This window comes from Hyperoodon ampullatus, assembly GCF_949752795.1.
Source record: "Hyperoodon ampullatus genome assembly, chromosome: 16".
Taxonomy (NCBI): Eukaryota; Metazoa; Chordata; class Mammalia; order Artiodactyla; family Ziphiidae; genus Hyperoodon; species Hyperoodon ampullatus.
The window spans coordinates 14,306,718-14,333,034 of NC_136929.1; the positions used below are offsets into that span (position 1 = coordinate 14,306,718).

General features: G+C 36.2%; 1 protein-coding gene across 1 annotated transcript in view; it reads left to right on the forward strand.

The window, feature by feature from the left end:
• The window catches only part of UGGT2 (UDP-glucose glycoprotein glucosyltransferase 2), a gene marked incomplete at both ends in the record, with an annotated part of 167,521 nt that overhangs the window by 49,334 nt on the left and 91,870 nt on the right, over nucleotides 1-26,317 (forward strand). The window contains 5 exons of the mRNA XM_079721667.1: nucleotides 3,074-3,165; nucleotides 7,321-7,471; nucleotides 16,874-16,993; nucleotides 17,860-17,945; nucleotides 18,493-18,628. Of these exons, the coding sequence (XP_079577793.1) occupies nucleotides 3,074-3,165; nucleotides 7,321-7,471; nucleotides 16,874-16,993; nucleotides 17,860-17,945; nucleotides 18,493-18,628 (585 nt within the window). The remainder of the gene's footprint in view (nucleotides 1-3,073; nucleotides 3,166-7,320; nucleotides 7,472-16,873; nucleotides 16,994-17,859; nucleotides 17,946-18,492; nucleotides 18,629-26,317) is intronic.

Genomic DNA, 26,317 nt, shown 5'->3' on the forward strand with positions numbered 1-26,317 from the left:
GTTTACCATAAGAGCTGTTAAATATATTAATTAAATTTCATGACACTTATTTGTTTTGGTTGGGGGGAAATGGGGAGGGGTGTCAGGTGGTCAGGTAACTTCTTTTGTGTCAGTATTGTGAAACAGATTGTTTCAATTTTATAATTACTTAATAAACCAGATGCAGATATTTAAGTACAAAATCCAATTAAAAGATTACACCTAATTCAGATGAAAGCTCACACTTTTCTAATTATGTCAACTAACTACTTAGAATGTGTGAAAATTTTACGGAGTTCTAGAGAAAATTCCTAGGTTAGCATATCTTCTCCAACAGTTCTTCTGTAAAATATATTTTTTCGGAATCTTTGTTCTCTCATCACTCATCCAGAAAAAAGCAAAACCCTTCCTATATTAGATTTACATCTGATTGGACTTCAAATTTTAAGTTCAGAATACATGTAGTTCCAGCATAGGGACCTCCAGACAAGTTTATAAACCAATTTACCATTATAATGCTCAACCAGTCTCCTGCAATCCAATCAATTGGAATTTTTTTAGTTTCAACTAATGGCACAGCTCCATTGATTGTTGAAGGGATACATTTCTGTACATTGTTCCCTCTTTTCTTTAATGAGGTCATATTTGTCCATGGAGATTTGAATTTGTTTCTGCTCAAAGCTCATGAGCACTCCCAACTTAATTCCACTTTTTTAAAAAAATTTTTTAATTTTTTTGCCGTGCCGCAGGGCATGTGGGATCTTTGTTCCCTGACCATGGATCGAACATATGCCCCCTGCAGTGGAAGCACGGAGTCCTAACCACTGGACCACCAGGGAATTCCCCTAATTCCACTTTAAATTAAAAGTCTGTTTATATTTTTTGGACCTTCAAAATAGTGTGAAATTGGGCCTCAAACTCGTGAAGATAAGCCAGAAGCCATGAATTCTTATGGAAGACTGTTCTTCCTCCATTAAGAACCATGGCGAACTCAGCAAGTTTCTATGCTGTTTCTGCAGGACATTTTGTTTTCTAGGTCACCTTTTCACTTCACTGTGAGTGTAGCACTTCCTTATGTGCACAAGGATATCTCTGACCCTGCTGCCTGCCCTTGGTGGGCCCAAGGCTCTGCCTCCTGTCCTTCTGAGACTGACCTTTAAAAACTCAACACTTTAGGCCACCTAGGATGAGGATGCTTGAGATTTCCTCAGGGCAGGGCCTTCAGTGTTTGTTATATCCTTGGACTCTTATTCACACTTCTTCTCTACTCTTAAGTGAAATCTTTAATTTAAAAAGTTAAACCATTCTTTTAGAGAGCAATATTAATATTTTAATCTAGCATTTCAAATATTTTCTTTTAGTAGAAGGATTTCAGGATCTCTGGTTCATCATATTGCTAGAAACTAAATTCTTACTCCTTGATTTGAGAACAGCTGCCTTTAATCATACACTTGGGGTAGTTTGCTGGGATTTAAGGCTACCCCCTTTGAGGGGAAAAGAAAGAATTTGTCACCACCAGTTCCAATACACATACCTCTCTTTGACATTGTTTCAGCATCAAGTTTACTGAGTTTAACTTATTACCCTTGTTTTGAGCATCTTTTTTGTTCAAGACTTTGTGCTTGGCATAAAAATTCTTGAGGGAATTAGCATAGAGGGAATAGTTTAGTATAGATCAGTGTTTGATATGCTTTCTACTTTTAGTTGTGATGCCTAAAACAAAGGAGGTGCTGGAGAGAGCTTGAGACAATGTGTATGATGGTTCAATGCAAATTTTGGGAAAACAGGCAATGGATTCACTAGACATCTATAGACTTTGAAGTTTGAATGCAAGTTTCCTAGCAAAAAGTAACTATTTGATAGAAAGACACAGAAGTAGCTAAAGACAAATCAGAATTTCACCTTTGAATCTCTCATGTTAATCTCTTGCCAGTATTCTGCATAAAGCAAATGGAGATATTTTCTGTACTGTTACAAATTTAGTTCCTCCTCTCCTCTCTCTATATGTAGCTCACCTGTCATGGTGAGTGATAACCATACAGAAAAATTCACCTCTGTAAAGCCTCCTCTGAACTTCTTCAAGTTAGTTGCTTCATCTGTCTTTCCAGAATAATTTATACAAATCTCTCTTAGGTCACTTATTGTGTGATGTCATTGAAATGCACTGTTTTGAAATTGTTTTTCTTCCTAAATCAATTTGCCTACTCTGGTAATAGTCATAATGAAAGCTTGATTTGTGAGTACTTTATATGTGACTAGACACATAAATATTACATTAAAACTTTATAACAAACTTGTGAGTATTCCATTTTACAGATGAGGAAACTGAGACTTATGGAAGATACTAAGTAAATTTGCCTAAATCTTACCACGAGTAAGTAGCAAGACTAGGGTTTTTACCAGATCTGACTCCCTCACCGTGATCTTGCTAACTATGCTGTATGGCTAGGACATTCCCTTTTTTTCTAGTGCCTGGAGTTGTTTCTAGCACTGAGTAGGCACTTGGGAAATATTTACTTAATAAAAAGTTAGCGAACATTGAAACACTGCTTTAATGAAAACTTATGAATTCATAAATGATTGCTAAATATTTACACATACACCAAGGTTTTGAGTTCTGGGATATCAAACAATAGGATTGTGCCAGCTATCAAATTCTAAGTGTTTGTGTGCACGCACACACACACACACACACACAGTATAAAATGTAATAGGTAAGTAATTGTTGTAGCATTAGAAATTTAATATCATATACTGCAAAATCAAAATACTCAGGTATTGTGTCTTTAATCTGTTTAAAGATTCCCACCACTTGGATCATGATATGGGCAGTACTACCCACATATAGGCCAAATGTGGCCTGCTGCCTGTCTTTATACATATAAAAGTTTTATTGGAACATAATCATGCTCATTTGTTAATTATCTGTGACTGCTTTTGTGCTACAAGGGCAGAGTTGAGTGGTTCAACAGAGATGATATAGCTGGCAAAGCCTAAAATATTTACTATCTGACTCAATAGAAATAGTTGGCCAACTCCTGACATAGATCAGCTATTGTTATATCACTTGGTTAACTATGTTCTGTATTTCCAGCATCTTCAAGAAAAATTTGAAATTCAGCCAGGTGATGCTGGTCTATATATAAATGGACTTCATGTTGATATGGATTCTTATGATCCTTTTAAGTAAGTACTGAATTATTGATACAAACTATGGTTTATATATGAAGGTACACTTTTGTCCTGACTTTAGTATTTGTTAAAATGCAAATAATCACTTTAAAGGTAAAGCAAATTTTTCTTTTTTCTTTTTTTTTTTTGCCGTACACCGGCCTCTCACTGTTGTGGCCTCTCCCGTTGCGGAGCACAGGCTCCGGATGTGCAGGCTCAGAGGCCATGGCTCACGGGCCTAGCCGCTCCGCAGCATGTGGGATCTTCCCGGACCAGGGCACGAACCCGTGTCCCCTGCATCGGCAGGCGGACTCTCAACCACTGCGTCACCAGGGAAGCCCTATTTTACTTTTAAAGAGAGTCATAAAACTACTTTAAAATTCATATTTAGAATATAAAATGAATTTAGTAAACACAACACTTTAGTTCAGATATTCAGTTTTAATTGAATTCAATTTGCTTTTATTGAACTTAAATTAATTGTTCATTTGTTTCATTTTCTTAGCACCTTGGAAGTATATAGGAAAACACAGGGAAGCGTGAGAAGTAGGGTTCAAGTGGGGCTTTTATCTTTATTTAGTTGAATTTTTGGACCTAATCTTGGGAAAATACTAATCTGAGATATAAAGGCTAAATACTACACATAGAGAAGAGCAGTTGTTAGCTCCTGGCAGTAAACTTTAGAGTACAGAAATTACATTTGTGCTCAGGAACAGTGAAAATAGATTTAAAAGGGGGCAGAAATGATAGGTAGATTTTGGAAAGTTCTCTGTGGCAGTGTATGGGGAAATTTTCGTAACAGGAACATTGTGACGTGTAACTTGGAAAGGCTACAGGTTATTCAAGAGATAGAGCCCCCTCGGCTCCTCCACCTGGTAATTAGTGATCTGCAGGGCGTGTGATACATTTTTGTTCCTCGTTGATCGGGTCACTAGTTAAAACTACTATAATTCCCTTAAAGGAGAAAAAAGAAAATATGTGAGGATATTTATATCTTCTGACATTTTTAGCACAAAATAAACAATCAAAGAAGTTCTCAGGAAGGATCAGAGCATGTAGAATAAAAAGTATGAAAAGGTTGATGAATGAAAGAAAATGATTCAGGAAAGAGGAGAGGAAGGAAATGTCCTATGAAGTTATATCCTGGATCTGGAGAGAGGTGCTTTGCAACCAGTACTTTAACATTGTCGATTTGGGGAAAGAAAGTGAAGGGGGAATTCTTTTTCTCTTTCTTCCTGTCTCCTACCCTTGTCGCGTTTTGGGTTGTAGAGCTGGTACCACGCCCACGCCCTAACCCTTCTTCCGCTGATCCCTGAGGAGCCAGAGCCTCTGTGCCTCAGTGTCAGGTCGGCCCAGGTTCACACAGGCTGTGTCCAAGCCCAGCTGTCACCCCCAGGGAGACTAGGACAGTAGGAGGAGTGGCAGTGATCAGGGAAAAAGGCAGGTAGGACCGAGGAAATTTGAGGAGTTCCATAAATGTGTTTTATGTATCTACCTTAGATGCATTTGCCTTAGAGCTACTTAATAGTCACCCCAGCCACAGAATGGACCAGACTCTGGTCAGGTCCACGTGGTCAAGAAACTGACTCTGATACATACTGGATGTTACTCATTTTGATAGCCAGCCTGTTCCTGCTTGAGTAATATCACTACAGTATAACTACCAGAAAGATAGAGGTAACAAAGGTGTCTTGATATTCGCACCTGTGGAGTTTTTCTATATCTTAATAAAGTTGTCTGGCTCACAGTTCTTTTGCACTCTGGATTAAATATGTATTTGTAATGCAAGCAACATTAAAATTCAATATTATAAAATCAATTCAATATTAAAATTCGATTTGGTTAATATCTGAATGCCTACTATGCTGTAGAGACTGCTAAATATCAGGGGTGTAGTGGTGAACAAGACAGAAACATCTTGCTTAAGCAAAATTTACAGTCTAGGAGGATAACTGATATTAAATAATTGTATTATGATAAGGTTTGTAAAAGATAAAGTGCAGTGCTTTGAGAGCTTTTAACTCCAGGGATTTAAACTTGTTCTTGATGGAACATGGGGACAGTGCATATCAGATTTCTTCAAGGAAGTGATATTTAAGGATGAATCAGGCAAAGTGGGGAGTTGAGGTTCTGCAAGCATGACATATTTGAGAAAATGCATTGTCTAGCATGGCCAGACTCTGCAGTGAGGAAGAATTAGAAGTAGCTTAGGTCACACAGGTGGGCAAAGATCAGATTGTGAAACCAGGTTCTGGGTTTTGGCCTTTTTTCTCAAGGGCAGGAGAAGCCAGTGAAGGGTTCTAAGCAAATGTAAAGATAGTGACTATTTAAAAGAAGAAGCATGAGAGGTTATTTAACAATCCAGAGATATAAGTTTTCCTGATAAATAAACCTAGCATATTTCAAGAACTGGTTTTTTTCAATTGATATCCAAAATTCAAGATTTGAGAAGAGCAAGGAAGAAACTAGTGCTTGTTGAGGGCAACTGTGTGCTCAGTAGTAAATTCATTTAATCGTAATACCCTTTCAAGTGATTATTACTATTCTCTTTTTTATTGATGGGGAAACAAAGACTCAGATCTCACATAAAGATAGGGACATAGCTATCAAAGAGTTGCAGGATTTGAAATTTCATGCCCTTTTCAATGTACCACAGTATGTAACTCTATCTGGTTTTTCTATTGGTGGTTTTCCCTGGAAATTAGGTTGTGATAACAAAGATGATAGTTACAAAAGCTATGAGGAATATTATAATTCTGTCACACAAAAGTCAATAAGATCAATAAGCATCATAAAATTTTTTAAATGAAGAGAACATTGGCAATACCATCCAAAATTCTTATTTTACAAATGAGAAGATTTAGACTAAAGGAATTAAGAACTTCAAGAAGCCCCACATGAAGAAGTAGTGTTATAGCTCCGACTAAATCTTATTATCGGTGATTTATGATATTCAACCTAGTGCTCTTTTTATCACGCTCATCTTCTAATAGATTTGGGGGGAGGGGCTAAAAACTCTCCTTTGTAAAGCAGTGGTCAGAACTGTCTAGGATACAGACATGCTGAGGTGATGTCATACAGACCAGCTTGAAATACTTCTAAAACAGCCTTCTTAAGAGTTTAGATATTAGATCTCTGCTTTTTAAATGTAGATCTCTGTAGTCCTCCACGAGAGCTGTACTCTAAAGCCCATATATTGCTTTATTCTAATTCTTTTCATTTCTGAAAGGTGAAGTGATTTCCATGAATGGATTTTTCAATGAAACACTTAGGTTAAATAAAATAAATATAAATTTTAACACTTGGTTTCAAAAAGTAATAATCAAAATTCCTCCTTGCCTAGTAGATTTTTACCGTCTCAAACATGAACATGAACATGCTTTACCATAGTCTATACAGCCTTACCTATCTTTGCAGATACAGGGAAGCACTGCGTTCCTATAGCCTTCACGTCCCAGCTCTTCCACTCGACTGTCTGAGTGACTGGGCAGGAGGCTTCACCTCTCTGAGCCTCATTGGTGTCGCTTGAGACTTCCTGAGGTTGTTTTGAGACACAGAATGAACTCGATAAGTAGTAGTTTAAAGAATCAAACTGCCCTAACTTTTTGTCAGTAGGGTTATTTATTGATGTTGTTACTTTTAGCAGTAATACTTTCTAACATGTTTAAGAGCTATCAAATTATTATTATACATGTAATTGGAAATTTTAGTATGTATTCTCAACAGATGTGAACTTTCATACTTTAATGGGGTTTCCCCTGCATTAAAATTTTATATTTTAGGTCATGTTTGATTTTACCTTGTTTTTGTAGTAGCTTTATCAAAAGAGTGACCTACTGTATTTTTTCCTTTCATTTTTGACCTGCTCAGTGGTGAGTATATCCTCACTTCTTTAGTGAAGAGTATAATAAATATACCTTGTTGTCTTATCCTTTAAATAAGAAGATTTTGTTACCACTTTAAAAAAAACCTTAGCATAAGTTTACTCTGGATAACTAGTTAGACTCCTTGTATTATTTGTTAATGAGTTTAATAGTGTATTTTCCTGCTATTAATAAAAATACCAGTGAAACTTGTTTCTAATGTTTTGAGAAATTTATAAACTTTACAGGATTTAATGAAAAATTTTGGCAAATCAAAACAAAACATTTCTTTTCTTTAAACATAAAGTCTTTTGGATATGCTGAAACTAGAAGGAAAAGTGATGAATGGCCTTCGCAATCTTGGGATCAAAGAAGAAGATATGAACAAATTTTTAAAGTTAAGCTCACATGATTGGGACAATACCTATGCATTAGATATTAGACATCCTTCCATAATGGTAAGTATGCATGTAATTCCTCGCTTTAAAACCTTTAGTAGACTTCAGAGTTAACATAAAACCAAATATTGGCAGGCTTTAGAGTAAATTTAAGCATTTTGAAAGATGTTGTAGGAGAACTCAGTGAGAAGAAAAAGTAAAACTACAGACTCATCCCCTCTCAGCCTTATATCTCCTTTCCCTTTCCTCGTATTCTCTGTACTTCCTCACGAGAATATCTACTCGGCTCATTCACTATCCTTTCCAGCTTTAAAGATAAAAACAAATGAGAACAACATAATAACCACATGAGCAACAGCAACAACAAAATACCAAATGGTTAAAACCTGAGGAATGTAAGAATACCACCTTAATATAATGAAAATCTTGTCTAACAATTTGCAGTGGCCTCCTAACGTTCTGGTCCATGTATTATAGCCTAAGTGGATTTTTTTTTGAAATCTGATCACATCACTTTCCCTTGCTTAAAGCACAAAAATAGTCCATCATATGGCCTAATAGGTGTAAATGGCCTACTTCCTCCTTTCATATCTTAAACTATGATATATTCTTTTTTACCACTATCCCTTATCCCGTACTTGGAAAGCAGTTCTTCCTCTCTTTATCCAATTAACGCCTACTCTTTTTTCAGACTTCAGCTCCAAAAAGTACTTCCTGAGAGAAGCTTTCCTTAACTATCCAAAATAGGCAATTATTTCATATACGCATTGTGTCAAGGAATCCTCAGGTTCACCCTCAGGTTCAGTGGGTTTGCTAAAAGGACTGACAAGGCCTGGAAGTTGTTATACTCATGGTTACAATTTATTAGAGCAAAAGAATACCAAGCAGTATCAGAAGCAGAAAGGGCGTGGGGTAAAGTCCAGAGGAAACCAAGTACAGGCTTCCAGGAGTTCCTCCTAGTGGAGCTCTACAGGACATGCTGAATTTGATGCGTGACAATCCGTGCAAAGTGCTGCCTACTAGGGAAGCTGACTTGAGCCTAAGAGTTCAGGGTTTTTAAAAGAGGTCTGGCATTTAAGCATATAATGGCCATGTGACTGATGTTAGTCGCTGAAACTCCAGACCCTGAGAGAAAAAGCAGGTATTCATTATAAATCATATTGTTTGTAAAATCTCTATACAAACTGCTAGAGCATGCAGCAGGCCTTCAGTGTGCAAAACACTCTTTATCAGTCAGAACATTCCAAGAGCTCAATTCCCAGGAGCCACCCTAGAGAACCTTTATCAGGAACACAGGCCCTTCTTGGGAATGTGGAAGGTGTGGGCAACCCAGGCTTGCTGACTTAATCCTCTCTCTCTCTCTCTCTCTCTCTCTCTCTCTCTCTCTCTCTCTCTCTCTCACACACACACACACACACACACACACACACACACACGTGTGTATGTATGTATGTATCTATATTTATTATGTTATAGAACTACCAATCGCTCTGTATACTTAGAACAGTTATAATTTTACATTTATCCTGTGGTTCTTTGTGATGTCTTTGTTTCTTACTTGACTATATAAACTTCATGAAGGTAGGAATTTTTTCCATTTTTTCTCTCACCATTATATCCCTGGCTGTAGTAGGTACTCAATAAATATAAATATTCCTTGAATGAATAAGTAAATACTTATCTCAAACCAACATAAAACATAATTTTAACAGTGAAACTCTGGAAGCATTCCAGTTAGAACATAATATAAGTATGTTCATGTCACTGATATGATTTAACATTATTATAAAAAGTATAACTATTAGAAATGAGAAAATAAAAATGTTGCATGACAGAAGATTATGTAACTAAAACTTAAGGGAAGCATTTATAATTAATAAAAGATTTTAGTAATATGGGTTTGAAGTAACTGTAAACAGATGAAAAGCTTTTTTTCCAAAAACCATTTGGAAGACATAATGATTTGTTCATAATAACATAAAAATTTAAATACCCTGATAATATCTTAATAACTACTATGTGATAAAATAGTCTTAATAACTAATAATAAAAACTACAACTTAACTGATGAGTTATAAAAGAAGGATAAAAGGACACATGGAGAGTGTTAATTGGCATAGTCCTTTAAAAAATTATGGCTGCGGTGCGGTGCTATTAAAAAAATGTTCATATATACTTGAGCTAGTAATTTCACTGGAAACTTCCGTAAAGAAGTAGGAAATGGAGAAAAATCGTTATATCCAAAGATATGATCATTACTGCATATTTTTGAAACAAATAGAAATGAGTTAGCTATAAACAGAAATGTTGTAAATTGTATAACCACACTATTATTCAGAGATCAAAATTATGTTTACAGATATGTTTTAATAACCAGGGATAATGACTATGTCCTCATGTAAAGTAAAAAATATTGATTTATATGATATCATCATGTGAAAAGATGGACAGAGGATCAGAAGGAAATCTATCAAAATATTAAGTTACTAATGGGTGATGTGGTTTGGTCGGTATTTTTTTTCATGCTTTTCTGTAAATTTCAGATTTTAACAATGGGCATTATAATATGATCAGGAAAACAAGTTTTTAAGGGAAAAAAACATAACTTCACTGGACATCATACTGTTCGTTTTCCTGTAAAAATTTAAGGGATTCCCTCTGAAGTATTGCAGTTGTTACAGTTACTTTTGTCCTATGGGAACAGCCGTCCCACTTATAGACTTAGTCCACCATCCAAGAATCATGGAACAATAACAGCACCAAAGAACTACCATATTCCCTGAACATCAGAGACCTCAGACTGAGGACAAACCACATATGTTATTAATTAGTTACCATCGTATTTTCTAGAACAATTTTCTAAATGATTTGTTTGTTGGTACTGTTTTTTTACTACTCTTTAGACCATATTCTCTCATTAGCTAGATTTTACTCTTTCTTGGATATCTTTAAACTCAATAGCAGATATCTTTTCTAATAATGTTTTATCAGGAAAAGGAATGACCATGTTAGTAATCTTAATACTTTGTGCCTTTTATTTTAAGCATTTATGCTTTTGATCATTTTTAGAAGAACGCTGAGAGTAAGTCACACTGATAAAATGAGGGAAGTAATAATTTTCAAGGCTATTCTGGACATAAGAAATAGTCCTGTAAAGAAACTGTCCAGCTCCATTTATAAAGTAACATCCTGTTCCTCTAAGGTTGGCCGTGGAAGACAGTCACTCACATGGGGGGAGCAGCCCTGATGCTGTTCCCATTGCCTCCACCGCCCACAGAGTCACAAAGTCTCCTCCTATACTGCTATAAAGTCTCCTTTCTTGCCCAACTCTTCGACACGTTCGAGAGGCTTTCTTTTACAAGGAACTTCTATCTGAGAGTGTCATGAAGTAATTTTTATTGAGGTAAAATATACATAAGATAATGCTTTTTAACCATTTTAAGTGTGTAATCCATTGGCATTAAGTAGATTCACAGTCTCGTCCAACCATCACCATTATCCATTTCCAGAACTTTTTCGTTATTTCAAATAGAAACCCATTCCCTTCTCCTCTAAGTCCCCAGTAACCTCTGTTCTACTTTTTGTCTCTATGAATTTGCCTATTCTAAGTACTTCATGTAAGGGTAATCATACAGTATTTGTCCATTTATGCCTGGCTTATTTCACTAGGCATAATGTTTTCAGGGTTCATCCGTATTGTAACATGTATCAGAATTTCATTCCTTTTTAAGACTAATAATTTTTAAAGTATCTTTTTTACATACTATTAAGGGAAGCTTCATGTCTCAATTAAATGCTTCTATTTTTCCACTTGGAAAGTGCCTGGCTGAGTAGAAAATTATTTCTGAGGCTTTATTCTCTAGATACCTTAGAAAAATCAACTGGCACAAATGCAGAGCTCTGAGGTCTCAGTACTCTTCAGCTTGGTCTGTCAGAGTAGCAAAATTAGTTCACACATCAGCTTTATTTTTGTTTCATAGCATTTGCTACCACCCAATATGATATGTATTTGTTTATAATAATCTTCCAGTGGAATGTAAGTGCCACAAAAACCAGGACTTTTTAAAATATCTTCAACATACATCAGGTCCTATTGAATAGGAAGCACTCCAAAAAAAATCATTGACTATCTTAATATCAAAACAGAGTTATTCATGAATGAAAGCAATACTTTGCTTTTAATTCTTTTTCCCCTGGATCTGTCTCCCCACTTACTTTTTATCTTTACAGAGAAAGCTGAGGCCCTGAGTTAAATCACTTCTGACCTCTGTGTTTATACCCTCCCCCTCAAAAAATCTTGGTGGTATATTTCTTAGAAGTCTATTTGACAGTTAAGTAAGAATTTGAGGTTCATTGGTATTCTTCCATCCCTGATTTACCATTCCAGCTTTCTCTATCTCAGACATCAGGAATCACCTCAGGTGTCACTGGAGTTTTGTTAAGAGTCAGTAAAAACAAACATAGGATTATATGTTTGGCTCCTTCGGATTGTAATTTCAGTTCACTGTGCCAGACCACGAACAGTGACAGAGGCTTTGGTCATATTCTAGCAAAACTACCCCTGCAACTATTTTCTGTACTGTGATGTTGATGATGTAGCCATATTCCTGGGGCGTTTATTATAACTTTCTTTAATTTTCTCTTCTTTAATGTTCCTAAGTCACTCTAGCCACTTGTCATTATATAAAAACAATTCTAATTTTTTGTTATTGTCACCAAGATGATAGTGATACGATTTTTTTTAAAAAGGCACCAGTAGGCACAGGCAGAGCTTATAAGTTCTTTAGCTAAGAGTATAACTTGCCAACCACAGTGGATCCCATAGTCATAAAGGCAAGTTTCCCTGTCCACGCCCAGTAATGATGTTGTAAATCAGTTGACTATAGACATATGGGTTTATTTCTGGACTTTTAGTTCAATTCTGTTGATCTGTATCTTATCCTTATGCCAGCACCACACTGTTTTTGTTTTTTTTTTTTACTGTAGCTTTGTAGTAACTTTAAAAATTGGGAATTTTGAGTCCTCCAACTTTATTCTTCTTTTTTAAGATTGTCTTGGCATCCTTGCACCTTTTCCTTTCATTATGAATTATGGAATCAGCTTGTCCATTTCTGTTAAAAAGAAAAAAAAGACAGCTGGAATTTTTATTGAGATTTTGTTGAATCTATAGATCAATTTAAGGAATATTGCTATTGAAATATATTACATCTTCCAATCCATGAACATGGGATGCCTTTCCATTTATTTAGGTCTTCTTTAATTTCTTGCAACAATGTTTTGTAGCTTTCAGTGTAAGTCTCAGACTTGTTAAATTATTTCTAAGTATTTTACCCTTTTTTATGTCCCTATAAATGGAATTGTTTTCTTATGTTTAATTTAGGATTTTTCATTGCCTTTTTTGTTGTTGTTGAAAACTGGACCTCTTGAATATTGTATTGTGGCACTTCTGGAAGTCAGATTCTCACCCCTCCCCAGGGTTTGTTATTGCTGTTTGCTGTTGTTTTTGTTATTTGTTTAGTGACTAATTTTATAAAGTCTGTATCCTTTTTCATGTGTGGCCACAGAAGTGTCTGTTATGTTAGCCTAGTCATCTGCTAAGTATTGGACAGAGATTTACTTACACGCCTCGAACCAGAAAATCTCCCAGTCTTTGCACAGGGGCTCTGTGTGTGTGGCACATGGAGGGAGGGGGAGCAGCACACGCTAAACATTCAATCAGGCGGTCTGCATCTCTGCATTAGCCTTCAATTCTTGTCTGCATAGAGCTTGGAAGTCAGCCAGGGGTGAGAAGAATGTAGGGCCTTCTCAGGTCTTTCCTGAGCATGCACGTGTTCCTGGGCATGCACATGGCCTTGTAGATCTCCAGGAATACGTCAGAACTTCTCAAAGCCCTGTTTCCCAAAACATCTCATTCCCAGCCTTTCCTCACTAAGTTTGTGGTTACTCTATTGTGTGTTCCAGCTATTTTCTCTTGTCTCAGGAGTGACTAAAACATTTGCCTGTAAATGTTTTCCATAAATTAGAGTAGCAGCTTTAACACTAGGCAAATCACAAGTTAGGCAGGATAAAGGCAAGACTTTTCAAAAGGTTTTCTAGGGAGTCACCAGAGAGTTCAAACAAAAAGTTACAATTCATTCAGAATAAAGTCCATTCTACTGCTTCCAGTAATATTGGTACTGGAATGTGAGCTGTCATTTTCAAGGCTACTGATTAGCTTGGGAGCAAGAGACGGGACTAAGGTAAGTTATAATGCCACACATCTCAGTGTTCTTACTGAGATGCAACCATTTTTCTTGAATAAACACTCTCAGTGTTGCTGCAAGCTTTTGGTTAGTTTTCATGGTTCTGAAAATGTTCATTCCCCCAGATTTTCTAGTTTTTCCATTTTTTGTATAAGGACAGAGTTTTGGAGTTCCTTACTCAGCCATTTTAGCTAGTGTCACTCCCCAAAGAGAGCCCAGAAGATGTGAACTGTAAGTCCTTTAAGTTCTTTGCTTCTCTCAGAGAGTCAGCCTCTAACAACATGACCCATTATGTGATTATTTGTTGACCTGTATAGCTCCTTGGATGTTCAGGAAATTGTCTTCCAGGTTCTAATCTATAAATGACAGTATCTTTTTTTCAGTATCTTGGAAGCCTAGTAGATAGAAAGGCCCAAGTTATGACCAACAGAATGGATGGAGGTAGATCACTGGAGTGTCAGTGCCAGTTCTGCATGCGAGTTTGTGAGGTGCTCTTCCAGTTACTGTTGCTGCTTTTCTGTATTCACCTGAGACTAAGGAAAGGGGCAGTTCAGTGTCTGTGGGCCTAGTCAATGTGATTTCCAGTGTTGTCTCAGTAGTTCTCCAAAATGGATCCACGTATTAGCTCAGTTACTTCACCCAACACCCATGGCTGTAAATTAGGCCATTTCTCTAGCTTTCTAACTTTAGTATTTGTGATAAGAATCACGTAGGGCTCTTGTTTCAAATGGGGATGATTTAGTAGGCCTGAAGTGGCACCAAGGAATCTGCATATTAAATAAACACATGCAGCTGTTTTGATCCACATTAGAAGTGACTCTATCTCCAGTCAGTAATTCAAGTTCAGTGGGACTGATACATAAAGCATAATGCCAGTTTCTCATTTGAAGTAAAAAATACAACTCACCACCAAGAGGATTGGATATTCACATCCTCTGCATGGTGCCGCCTTCTCCTCTGACCTAGGATTCCCGCAGGAGAACAGTTAACTAATCTAGACATTGCTGACTGAGTCTACAGCGAGTTCCAGTTCTCACAGGATCCCTGGCCTATTGTGAGGATCTTTAGAACCGTTCCCATTACCTTCACATCTTGGCAAGAATTACCTCAGAAACATAAATAAGAGACGGTACTACTGATTTTTCCAGGGAGACTAAAGTTCTCCCTTCTATCTCAGTACCACCAAGACAAATTTTAGTGCAAAAAAACTAATCCCAGAACCCATCATACTTGTTAACCACTAAAATAGACATTGTTACAACTGTCAACTGTCATCCCCCCTCAGATGTCTTATAGATAAGGATGTCTGAAACCGAGTTAACTCCTTCTCTGCTTGCCTGTCCTCTCCCCTGGAAAAGCCTACTTCTTAGAGCTCAGTGTCTCTGTGCTGATACAGTGTTCCTCTCTGAAAGCCATGAATTACCCTAGATTTCTCCCTCCTCTTCATCCCTCTTTGTGTGTGTCTCTTAATTGCGCCTTCTCTCTAAAACCACTGCCTCTGGCTTAGGTAAGCCCTCCAGAAATTCATGTCTAGGTTATTGCAAAAGCCTGCTCATTTCTTCAGGTATTGTGTTGTCCCATTTGTCCTCTCCTCTCTGACTTTGAGCTCCAGGAATGTTAGACCTTTTGCCTGTGTCACTCATCTCTCTTACACTTTGTTTTGATTTTGCATTATTTTTTTGTTTGCTTTAGTTAATATACATTCTGTTGATCTGTCACCCTGTTTCCTAATCCCTGTCTCTTCTTTTGTGTCCGGTCTGCAATTAAAACCACCTGATAAGTTTGTCCATTTCTTAATTACAGACACTGTTTTAAATTCTAAAATATCCCTGTGGTTCTTTTTTTTTTTTAAATAGGTTTTAGTTCTCTGTTAAAAGTTTCCATCTTTCCATCTATTTTTGTTCTTTTTAAAATGTATATGAATTGTTATTTTAAAGTCCTTGCCTAAGTCCCTTTCTAATGTCTGGTTTTTTCTCCTGCATTTTGATATTTGGTCCTTTTCTTTTTGCATGACAGTTTTTGGTGAGAACCAGAAATTGCTGATGAAAAGTTATAGAAGCAAAGAATTGTAAGGTCTGTTCTGGCAGTCCAGGTACCAGACGCTTACTTGATTCTGTTGAGGCTTGATTTTAGGCTTTGTGAGAGTTCTTCTATTTTGTGTCTTACTCCTAGCGTCTGGCCCTACTGGGTCTCAAATGAAAGTGCAGTGTTTTGCAAAGTCCTTCCACCTTGAACTCCAACCTCTGTCTCTTCAGTAACATGTTATGCCTGCAGCTTCAACCTCCCCGTTTCTGTTTTCTCCTGGCCTTTTTTTGTGGGGGGAGGCGTGTTGCCATGTGTATGTGTAGATTAGTAGTCAGCAAATGAGAGGAGTTTCTGCGGAGATTTCTTTGGTTTTTTCTCTGCAGTTTCCTCCTCTGCTGGACTTGCCCCCATCTCAAATCTCATCAGTTTCGCAGCCCTAACTTTCACTTCTGTCTTTCCCAATATGTAGGAAATATATCTTCCCCACACAGGGATAGCGCAATATGACTGTCACTCTCTGTTGGAATTCTCAATATGACTGTCACTCTCTGTTGGAATTCTCTTCCTCCAGGCTGCAATTTGGAAAATGCCCCCAGGGACAGAGTTGAGGAGCTTGCCTTGTCTGCCTCCTGCTTTCAATGATTGTAACTCCTCAGTTGTTGATTGTTGGTTGACCACTACCTCCATGCCTCTAGAGAGTGCTTTTCTCTACCTTTTGTCATTGTTTCGGGGGGGCGGGGGAAGGCTAGTCTAATATAAGCTATTCCATCTTTATTAGAACTGGACGTCCAAAATGTCGGTTTTAAACATTTAACTTTTGTAAGTTGTTTTATTTTCCTTATGTCCAAGCTTTTAAATTTTAGAGGAAAGGCAAATGACCTCATTGCCTCCTGTACCTTAAATGGTTTATCAGAGTAATTTTTATACAGTTTTATTTTTTAGTATGAAAAACAAACATATGAGTAAATGGAGTCAATTGTTTCGGAAGGGGAAGGTTTAATGTAAAAGGCTATGGGAATATAAAATTTTTGCACATATATGTTCCTTAAAGAATATTCAACTAGCTTCTTATACTTAATCAGAAATAAAGAAAATCTTGTGTATATTTCACTTGCTGTTTGACAGAGTGAAATCCGGCTTTGAAAATGATTTAAGTATTAATATAGCTTTCACAGATTTCTGGATTCTTTTCTAGTGGATTAATGACTTAGAAACTGATGATTTGTATGTTATGTGGCCTTCAAGTTGCCAGGAACTCTTGAAGCCAGTGTCCCCTGGAAGTATACCTTTCATAAGGCGTAATTTTCATAATTTGGTAAGTTTTATACTTTGAAATTTTGTATACATCTTTTATAAAGATATCACCATTCTTTTTGGACTACCCTGCTCTTGGTAAATAGGCATCTGAGTAATGAGGAAGGAAGTATTTGCCTGATGCAACAAGCTTGAGGTGGCATGGCTTACTAGGTATCAAAAGCTAGCAGTGTCACATAACCTGCCTTTTATTATTTAACCCTCATGTGCTTTTATAATACCAACATTAAATTGATGGGTTACTGTTATATTTTCTAAAAGCAATTTATGATCAAACTTTTCTTCCTTCTTTATTATAGAGAACGAATTTAAGTACATTTCAGGGAAAAATACATAAATACTACTATGTCATCTGTGATATAAATGTTCATTATTACAATGTTAAATAACCTTATAGAACTTTGTAGTGTGGAGAAAACACCTAGGGCTTTATATATTTTTCACATAGGAAGTGAATATCTTAGTTCCTACAGCAGATGTTAATGCTGTTATTTTTTGGATCAAAATTCAATTTCTATTTCCTTTTTTAAAAAATTCATCACAGAAAATCCAACGAACACTTAGAATAAGGTATTTCACTTCTTGTAAAAAATATTTACTTTGTGCTGTGCTTCAAAAAGAAGATGAATAACCTGATTAAATTTCGTGTATTATTATATTTTGGTGTGTAGCTTTTAGAAATTTGTAAACTGTGAAATTCTTTCTTATATACATTCCTCAAAATTCTTTAAAATTGCTAGAAAATTTTAAAAACTGTACCTTGAATTTCATGTTTTTAGCTACAGAAATTAGATTAAATTTCAATTTCATGAAAATTATGAAGTGTTAAAACAAAATGGTGATTATAGTCTCTCTGCTTTTTTTTAGGTTCTGTTTCTTGATCCGGCTCAAGAATATACTGTGGACTTTATAAAACTTGCTGAACTTTTCTTTTATCATAAAATTCCTCTTAGGTAGTTGTCAATTTATAACAGACTGTTAACTGAAGGAAATCCAGTGATGTTCATGTTGTGTCACACGGAGTGTCAATGTTGAGTTCAAAGTGATGGTCATCTCTAGTGCCTGACACAACATAGCTGTGTGCTGTGAAAAATCATACACCTTTATGGTCGACTCCATTAATCAGAGCTGCTTGGTAGTCTTGTTTACCCTGTTACCTTCCTGAGAGAATGATTGTCACTTGGGTACTTAAGGATGGGTCCATTTTCCATCGTTGTGGTGGAGTACACTTCCCTCCACTTTTTCTTTCTGGAAAAAGATAGCTATTTGATAATGTCACCACCAGAGAGAGTTTTACATTTTGGAGGAATCCAACAGAGATGAGGATTTTGGTGAAAAGGCATTACAAATCAAAGCTTTTCAAATAATAATACTCCCCTTTACCCCAGCTACTAACACATTCCCTCCATCTAGATGTTCTAGTCTAATAATATTTAAAAATCATGGTTTATTGTGGTTCAAGAGGTAGTTGTAACATCTCTCATTCATCTTCTTTCCTAGAATTGGTTTTGTGTTCATTGTTAATACAGATGATGAGGTTGATGGAAAAAATGATGCTGGAGTTGCTCTTTGGCGAGCTTTCAACTATATTGCAGAAGAGCATGATGTATCACAAGCATTTATTTCCATAGTACACGTGAGTTGATGTACTACATATAATTTCTTTAGGATGTATAGTGGTTTTTGCATTACTATAATTATTTATTATTTTAACATTTCAAAGTTTATAAAAACTATCCTGGTGTACACATGATGAATTTGATTCTTGCATCTCCCAACTGAAGTACATAATATTGTCCCCATTTTATAAATGAGGCTCTGCCCAAATCTATGAATTTATTTAGGTTTACCCAACCAATAAAGGAACTTAAATTGTATATATAAATTTAGAGGAAGCATATTAATAGAAAATAATTAGTAAGGGAAGAATTCTTGAGCTGGGTTTGGAATAAAATCATGAATAGAAAAGATTATTTCAAACTTAAACGTTCTAAATGACAAAGTACATAGAGACTTCCTAGAGAATTTCATAGGAGGAAGAAAACTTCACAACAGCAAATTGGTGTCAAAATGGTAAGATTGATGCTGAGTCCGACAAAGAGACTATAAGAAATGTCAGAAATTGGTAAGAACCTTATTCAGGAAAAACGAGAGGTAGGAAGATTATTTTATAATGGAGGGTTTGAAACTCTTATGGCTCATAATGGAATTATAAATGTATTAAAGAGCTATATTGTTGTTATTAAGAAAGTCAGGTTATAGCTTTAAACAGCTATTCATTTTTATATTTATTATTCTTCGGCTTGTCAACCATGATTGTAAGAGGGAATGGTTCTTCTTCAAACTGAAAATGAAATTACCAAAGCAGTGTAAATTTCCTGCCCTGTTTCTGGAGCTCCCACGAAAACCACTAAATACTTCACTGAGTCATTGTCCTGAGGTATAGAAACTACCTACACTTCAGTGACTTGGGGATACACTGTATTCTGTAAAATAGTACCATGGAATAAGTGTCAGTATTATATCTCAGTATATTAGTTTTACTGATTGGTGTAAGAGTTTATAACGGATTCAGTCAAATTGACTTAAATCTTTTATTAAAGTCCACCTACCTCACTGTGAAAGGATCAGTATGATATTCAACACTAAGAAACTTCAAAACCTTCCAAAATTATCTTTACCTTAATTATTTATAATTGAGTCCTAACTTACCTTAATTATCTCTATTGAATCTCTCTTCTGTGAGTATTTTGTATTAGACATTAATTTGCACATGATGGCATATTTGTCAGTACCTTGCCTTTTGAGTTATCTACTGTGATGTTCAGCACAGTACTATAATCTCTTGGAAAACTGAATTACACTAGAAACCATATGATTCAGTACAAAGCAGCATAAAAGTAAGTATTGAATATGTGCAATAGCCTATAAGTTGTGCTAAACAAAGGAAGAAGAAGAAGGAAAAATCAGTGAGGAAGAGATATTTAGAGAAAGCAGTTAGAATCCACTGGGGTCTGAAGTGTCAGATTGTTCATAGTTTTTCAAACTGTATATGCTTGTGACCACCAAATTTTTATATCCCATAGAAAGGTAAAACATTGTTGAGTTAACATTCTGCTGGGAGAGTATTATGTCCATTAGATCACTTAGCTTCACTAATTTAGAAAAATTTGAGCAAAATCTTGTCTTTTAGTAAAATACGTGAATTATAAAAATCTCTTTAATACTGTTTCATTACTTTCAGTGAGCAAATTATTATATTTAAATTAATTTGAAAATACAGTATCAGGAGAGAGGAAGAATATAACAGAAGGCCAAAGTCATAATAACAGTGTATGAAAGTTATTGAAATATATTGGAGAATTATGGTAGAGTAAGTACATTATTTGTAGTAAATGATCTTACTTTGTATCTCAGCTCTACTGCATAGTGACTATACAGACATACAAGTAGTTTAATTTTCTCTCCCTACCTTACAACATTCAGATTCAAAAATGTATGTTACATACTTAATGAATATTTGATGACCTCAGTTAGAGAATGTAAAAGCACTTTAAGACTTTAACTTTTGGCCACAATGGAGTAACAAGCAATAGATTAGCCATCCTACAGTAAGCACTTATAAAATGGAACAAAGTACATAAGTCTGTTTTCAGATGTTCAACAAGAAGCAACAGGGCCTGTGATCCTTGGAAAAAGGTAAAATAATGATATTCACAGAAAAAGAATTTCTGGCCACCTAAAAAGAAACACTAAAAGGAAATGACACTAGATGGTAACTCACATCTACGGGAAGAAATGAAATGGTAACTGTAAATAAAATGTAAATATCTAGATAAATACAGAAGGCTGTATGAATATATTTTTCTCTTTAAATTACACAAGATTTAATGAAACATAAATTCTAACTTACATAGAGGTAGTACATGTGACAATAGTTGTACAAAGTAGAATGAAATGGATCTATTTTAAATTCTGTATTTTGTAATTAGGATTAATAGGAAGTAGATTGTGGTAAGTTCCAATGTATATATATATTTTTTTTATTAGTTTCTGCTTTATAACAAAGTGAATCAGTCATACATATACATCTGTTCCCACATCCCCTCCCTCATGCATCTCCCTCCCTCCCACCCTCCCCATCCCACCCCTCCAGGCGGTCACAAAGCACCGAGCTGATCTCCCTGTGCTCTGCGGCTGCTTCCCACTATCTATCTACCTTACGTTTGGTAGTATATATATGTCCATGCCTCTCTTTCCCTTTGTCACAGCTTACCCTTCCCCTTCCCCATATCCTCAAGTCCATTCTCAAGTAGGTCTGTGTCTTTATTCCCGTTTTACCCCTAGGTTCTTCATGACATTTTTTTTTTAATTCCATATATATGTGTTAGCATACGGTATTTGTCTTTCTCTTTCTGACTTACTTCACTCTGTATGACAGACTCTAGGTCTATCCACCTCATTACAAATAGCTCAGTTTCGTTTCTTTTTATGGCTGAGTAATATTCCATTGTATATATGTGCCACATCTTCTTTATCCATTCATCCGATGATGGACACTTAGGTTGTTTCCATGTCCTGGCTATTGTGAATAGAGCTGCAATGAATATTTTGGTACATGACTCTTTTTGAATTATGGTTTTCTCAGGGTATATGCCTAGTAGTGGGATTGCTGGGTCATATGGTAGTTCTATTTGTAGTTTTTTAAGGAACCTCCATACTGTTCTCCATAGTGGCTGTACCAATTCACATTCCCACCAGCAGTGCAAGAGTGTTCCCTTTTCTGCACACTCTCTCCAGCATTTATTGTTTCTAGATTTCTTGATGATGGCCATTCTGACTGGTGTGAGATGATATCTCATTGTAGTTTTGATTTGCATTTCTCTAATGATTAATGATGTTGAGCATTCTTTCATGTGTTTGTTGGCAGTCTGTATATCTTCTTTGGAGAAATGCCTATTTAAGTCTTCTGCCCATTTTTGGATTGGGTTGTTTGTTTTTTTGCTATTGAGCTGCATGAGCTGTTTATAAATTTTGGAGATTAATCCTTTGTCAGTTGCTTCATTTGCAAATATTTTCTCCCATTCTGAGGGTTGTCTTTTCGTCTTGTTTATGGTTTCCTTTGCTGTGCAAAAGCTTTGAAGTTTCATTAGGTCCCATTTGTTTATCTTTGTTTTTATTTCCATTTCTCTAGGAGGTGGGTCCAAAAGGATCTTGCTGTGATTTATGTCATAGAGTGTTCTACCTATGTTTTCCTCTAAGAGTTTGATAGTTTCTGGCCTTACATTTAGGTCTTTAATCCATTTTGAGCTTATTTTTGTGTATGGTGTTAGGGAATGATCTAATCTCATACTTTTACATGTCCCTGTCCAGTTTTCCCAGCACCACTTATTGAAGAGGCTGTCCTTTCTCCACTGTACATTCCTGCCTCCTTTATCAAAGATAAGTTGGCCATATGTGCGTGGGTTTATCTCTGGGCTTTCTATCCTGATCCACTGATCTATCTTTCTGTTTTTATGCCAGTACCACACTGTCTTAATTACTGTAGCTTTGTAGTATAGTCTGAAGTCAGGCAGCCTGATTCCTCCAGCTCCGTTTTTCGTTCTCAAGATTGCTTTGGCTATTCGGGGTCTTTTGTTTTTCCAAACAAATTTTGAAATTTTTTGTTCTAGTTCTGTGAAAAATGCCAGTGGTAGTTTCATAGGGATTGCATTGAATCTGTAGATTGCTTTGGGTAGTAGAGTCATTTTCACAATATTGATTCTTCCAATCCAGGAGCATGGTATATCTCTCCATCTATTTATATCATCTTTAATTTCTTTCATCAGTGTCTTATAATTTTCTGCATACAGGTCTTTTGTCTCCTTAGGTAGGTTTATTCCTAGATATTTTATTCTTTTTGTTGCAATGGTAAATGGGAGTGTTTTCTTGATTTCATTTTCAGATTTTTCATCATTAGTGTACAGGAATGCCAGAGATTTCTGTGCATTAATTTTGTATCCTGCTACTTTACCAAATTCATTGATTAGCTCTAGTAGTTTTTCGGTAGCATCTTTAGGATTCTCTATGTATAGTATCATGTCATCTGCAAACAGTGACAGCTTTACTTCTTCTTTTCCAATTTGGATTCCTTTTATTTCCTTTTCTTCTCTGATTGCTGTGGCTAAAACTTCCAAAACTATGTTGAATAAGAGTGGTGAGAGTGGGCAGCCTTGTCTTGTTCCTGATCTTAGTGGAAATGGTTTCAGTTTTTCACCATTGAGGACGATGTTGGCTGTGGGTTTGTCATATATGGCCTTTATTATGTTGAGGAAAGTTCCCTCTATGCCTACTTTCTGCAGGGTTTTTATCATAAATGGGTGTTGAATTTTGTCGAAAGCTTTCTCTGCATCTATTGAGATGATCATATGGTTTTTCTCCTTCAACTTGTTAATATGATGTATCACATTGATTGATTTGCGTATATTGAAGAATCCTTGCATTCCTGGAATAAACCCCACTTGATCATGGTGTATGATCCTTTTAATGTGCTGTTGGATTCTGTTTGCTAGTATTTTGTTGAGGATTTTTGCATCTATGTTCATCAGTGATATTGGCCTGTAGTTTTCTTTCTTTGTGACATCCTTGCCTGGTTTTGGTATCAAGGTGATGGTGGCCTCGTAGAATGAGTTTGGGAGTGTTCCTTCCTCTGATATTGTTTGGAAGAGTTTGAGAAGGATGGGTGTTAGCTCTTCTCTAAATGTTTGATAGAATTCGCCTGTGAAGCCATCTGGTCCTGGGCTTTTGTTTGATGGAAGATTTTTAATCACAGTTTCAATTTCAGTGCTTGTGATTGGTCTATTCATATTTTCTATTTCTTCCTGAGTCAGTCTTGGTAGGTTGTGCATTTCTAAGAATTTGTCCATTTCTTCCAGGTTGTCCATTTTATTGGCATAGAGTTGCTTATAGTAATCTCTCATGATCTTTTGTATTTCTGCAGTGTCAGTTGTTACTTCTCCTTTTTCATTTCTAATTCTATTGATTTGAGTCTTCTCCCTTCTTTTCTTGATGAGTCTGGCTAATGGTTTGTCAATTTTGTTTATCTTCTCAAAGAACCAGCTTTTAGTTTGGTTGATCTTTGCTATCGTTTCCTTCATTTCTTTTTCATTTATTTCTGATCTGATCTTTATGATTTCTTTCCTTCTGCTAACTTTGGGGGTTTTTTTGTTCTTCTTTCTCTAATTGCTTTAGGTGCAGGGTCAGGTTGTTTACTCGAAATGTTTCCTGTTTCTTAAGGTGGGATTGTATTGCTATAAACTTCCCCCTTAGAACTGCTTTTGCTGCGTCCCATAGGTTTTGGGTCGTCGTGTCTCCATTGTCATTTGTTTCTAAGTATTTCTTAATTTCCTCTTTGATTTCTTCAGTGATCACTTCATTATTGAGTAGTGTATTGTTTAGCCTCCATGTGTTTGTATTTTTTACAGATCTTTTCCTGTAATTGATGTCTAGTCTCATAGTATTGTGGTCGGAAAAGATACTTGATACAATTTCAATTTTCTTAAATTTACCAAGGCTTGATTTGTGACCCAAGATATGATCTATCCTGGAGAATGTTCCATGAGCACTTGAGAAAACTGTGTATTCTGTTGTTTTTGGGTGGAATGTCCTATAAATATCAATTAAGTCCATCTTGTTTAATGTATCATTTAAAGCTTGTGTTTCCTTATTTATTTTCATTTTGGATGATCTGTCCATTGGTGAAAGTGGGGTGTTAAAGTCCCCTACTATGATTGTGTTACTGTCGATTTCCCCTTTTATGGCTGTTAGTATTTGCCTTATGTATTGAGGTGCTCCTATGTTGGGTGCATAAATATTTACAATTGTTATATCTTCTTCTTGGATCGATCCCTTTATCGTTATGTAGTGTCCTTCTTTGTCTCTTCTAATAGTCTTTATTTTAAAGTCTATTTTGTCTGATATAAGAATTGCTACTCCAGCTTTCTTTTGATTTCCATTTGCATGGAATATCTTTTTCCATCCCCTTACTTTCAATGTGTATGTGTCTCTAGGTCTGAAGTGGGTCTCTTGTAGACAGCATATATATGGGTCTTGTTTTTGTATCCATTCAGCCACTCTGCGTCTTTTGGTGGGAGCATTTAGTCCATTTACATTTAAGGTAATTATTGATATGTATGTTCCTATTCCCATTTCCTTAATGGCTTTGGGTTCGTTATTGTAGGTATAGTCCTTCTGTTGTGTTTCTTGCCTAGAGAAGTTCCTTTAGCATTTGTTGTAAAGCTGGTTTGGTGGTGCTGAACTCTCTCAGCTTTTGCTTGTCTGTAAACGTTTTAATTTCTCCATCAAATCTGAATGAGATCCTTGCTGGGTAGAGTAATCTTGGTTGCAGGTTTTTCTCCTTCATCACTTTAATTATGTCCTGCCACTCCCTTCTGGCTTGTAGAGTTTCTGCTGAGAGATCAGCTGTTAACCTGATGGGGATTCCCTTGTGTGTTATTTGTTGTTTTTCCCTTGCTGCTTTTAATATGATTTCCTTGTGTTTAATTTTTGATAGTTTGATTAATATGTGTCTTGGCGTATTTCTTCTTGGATTTATTCTGTATGGGACTCTCTGTGCCTCCTGGACTTGATTAACTATTTCCTTTCCCATATTAGGGAAGTTTTCAACTATAATCTCTTCAAATATTTTCTCAGTCCCTTTCTTTTTCTCTTCTTCTTCTGGAACCCCTATAATTCGAATGTTGGTGCGTTTAATGTTGTCCCAGAGGTCTCTGAGACTGTCCTCTGTTCTTTTCATTCTTTTTTCTTTATTTTTCTCTGCATCAGTTATTTCCACTATTTTATCTTCCACCTCACTTATCCGTTCTTCTGCCTCAGTTATTCTGCTATTGATCCCATCTAGAGTATTTTTCATTTCATTTATTGTGTTTTTAATCGATGCTTGATTCATCTTTAGTTCTTCTAGGTCCTTGTTAACTGTTTCTTGCATATTGTCTATTCTGTTTCCAAGATTTTGGATCTGGGAAACAGAATCTTGGATCAGCTTTACTATCATTATTCTGAATTCTTTTTCAGGTAGACTGCCTATTACCTCTTCATTTGTTAGGTCTGGTAGGTTTTTATCTTGCTCCTTCACCTGCTGTGTGTTTTTCTGCTTTCTCATTTTGCTTATGTTACTGTGTTTGGGGTCTCCTTTTTGCAGGCTGCAGATTCGTAGTTCCCGTTGTTTTTGGTGTCTGTCCCCCGTGGCTAAGGTTGTTTCAGTAGGTTGTGTAGGCTTCCTGGTGGGGGGGACTAATGCCTGTGTTCTGGTGGTTGAGGCTCGATC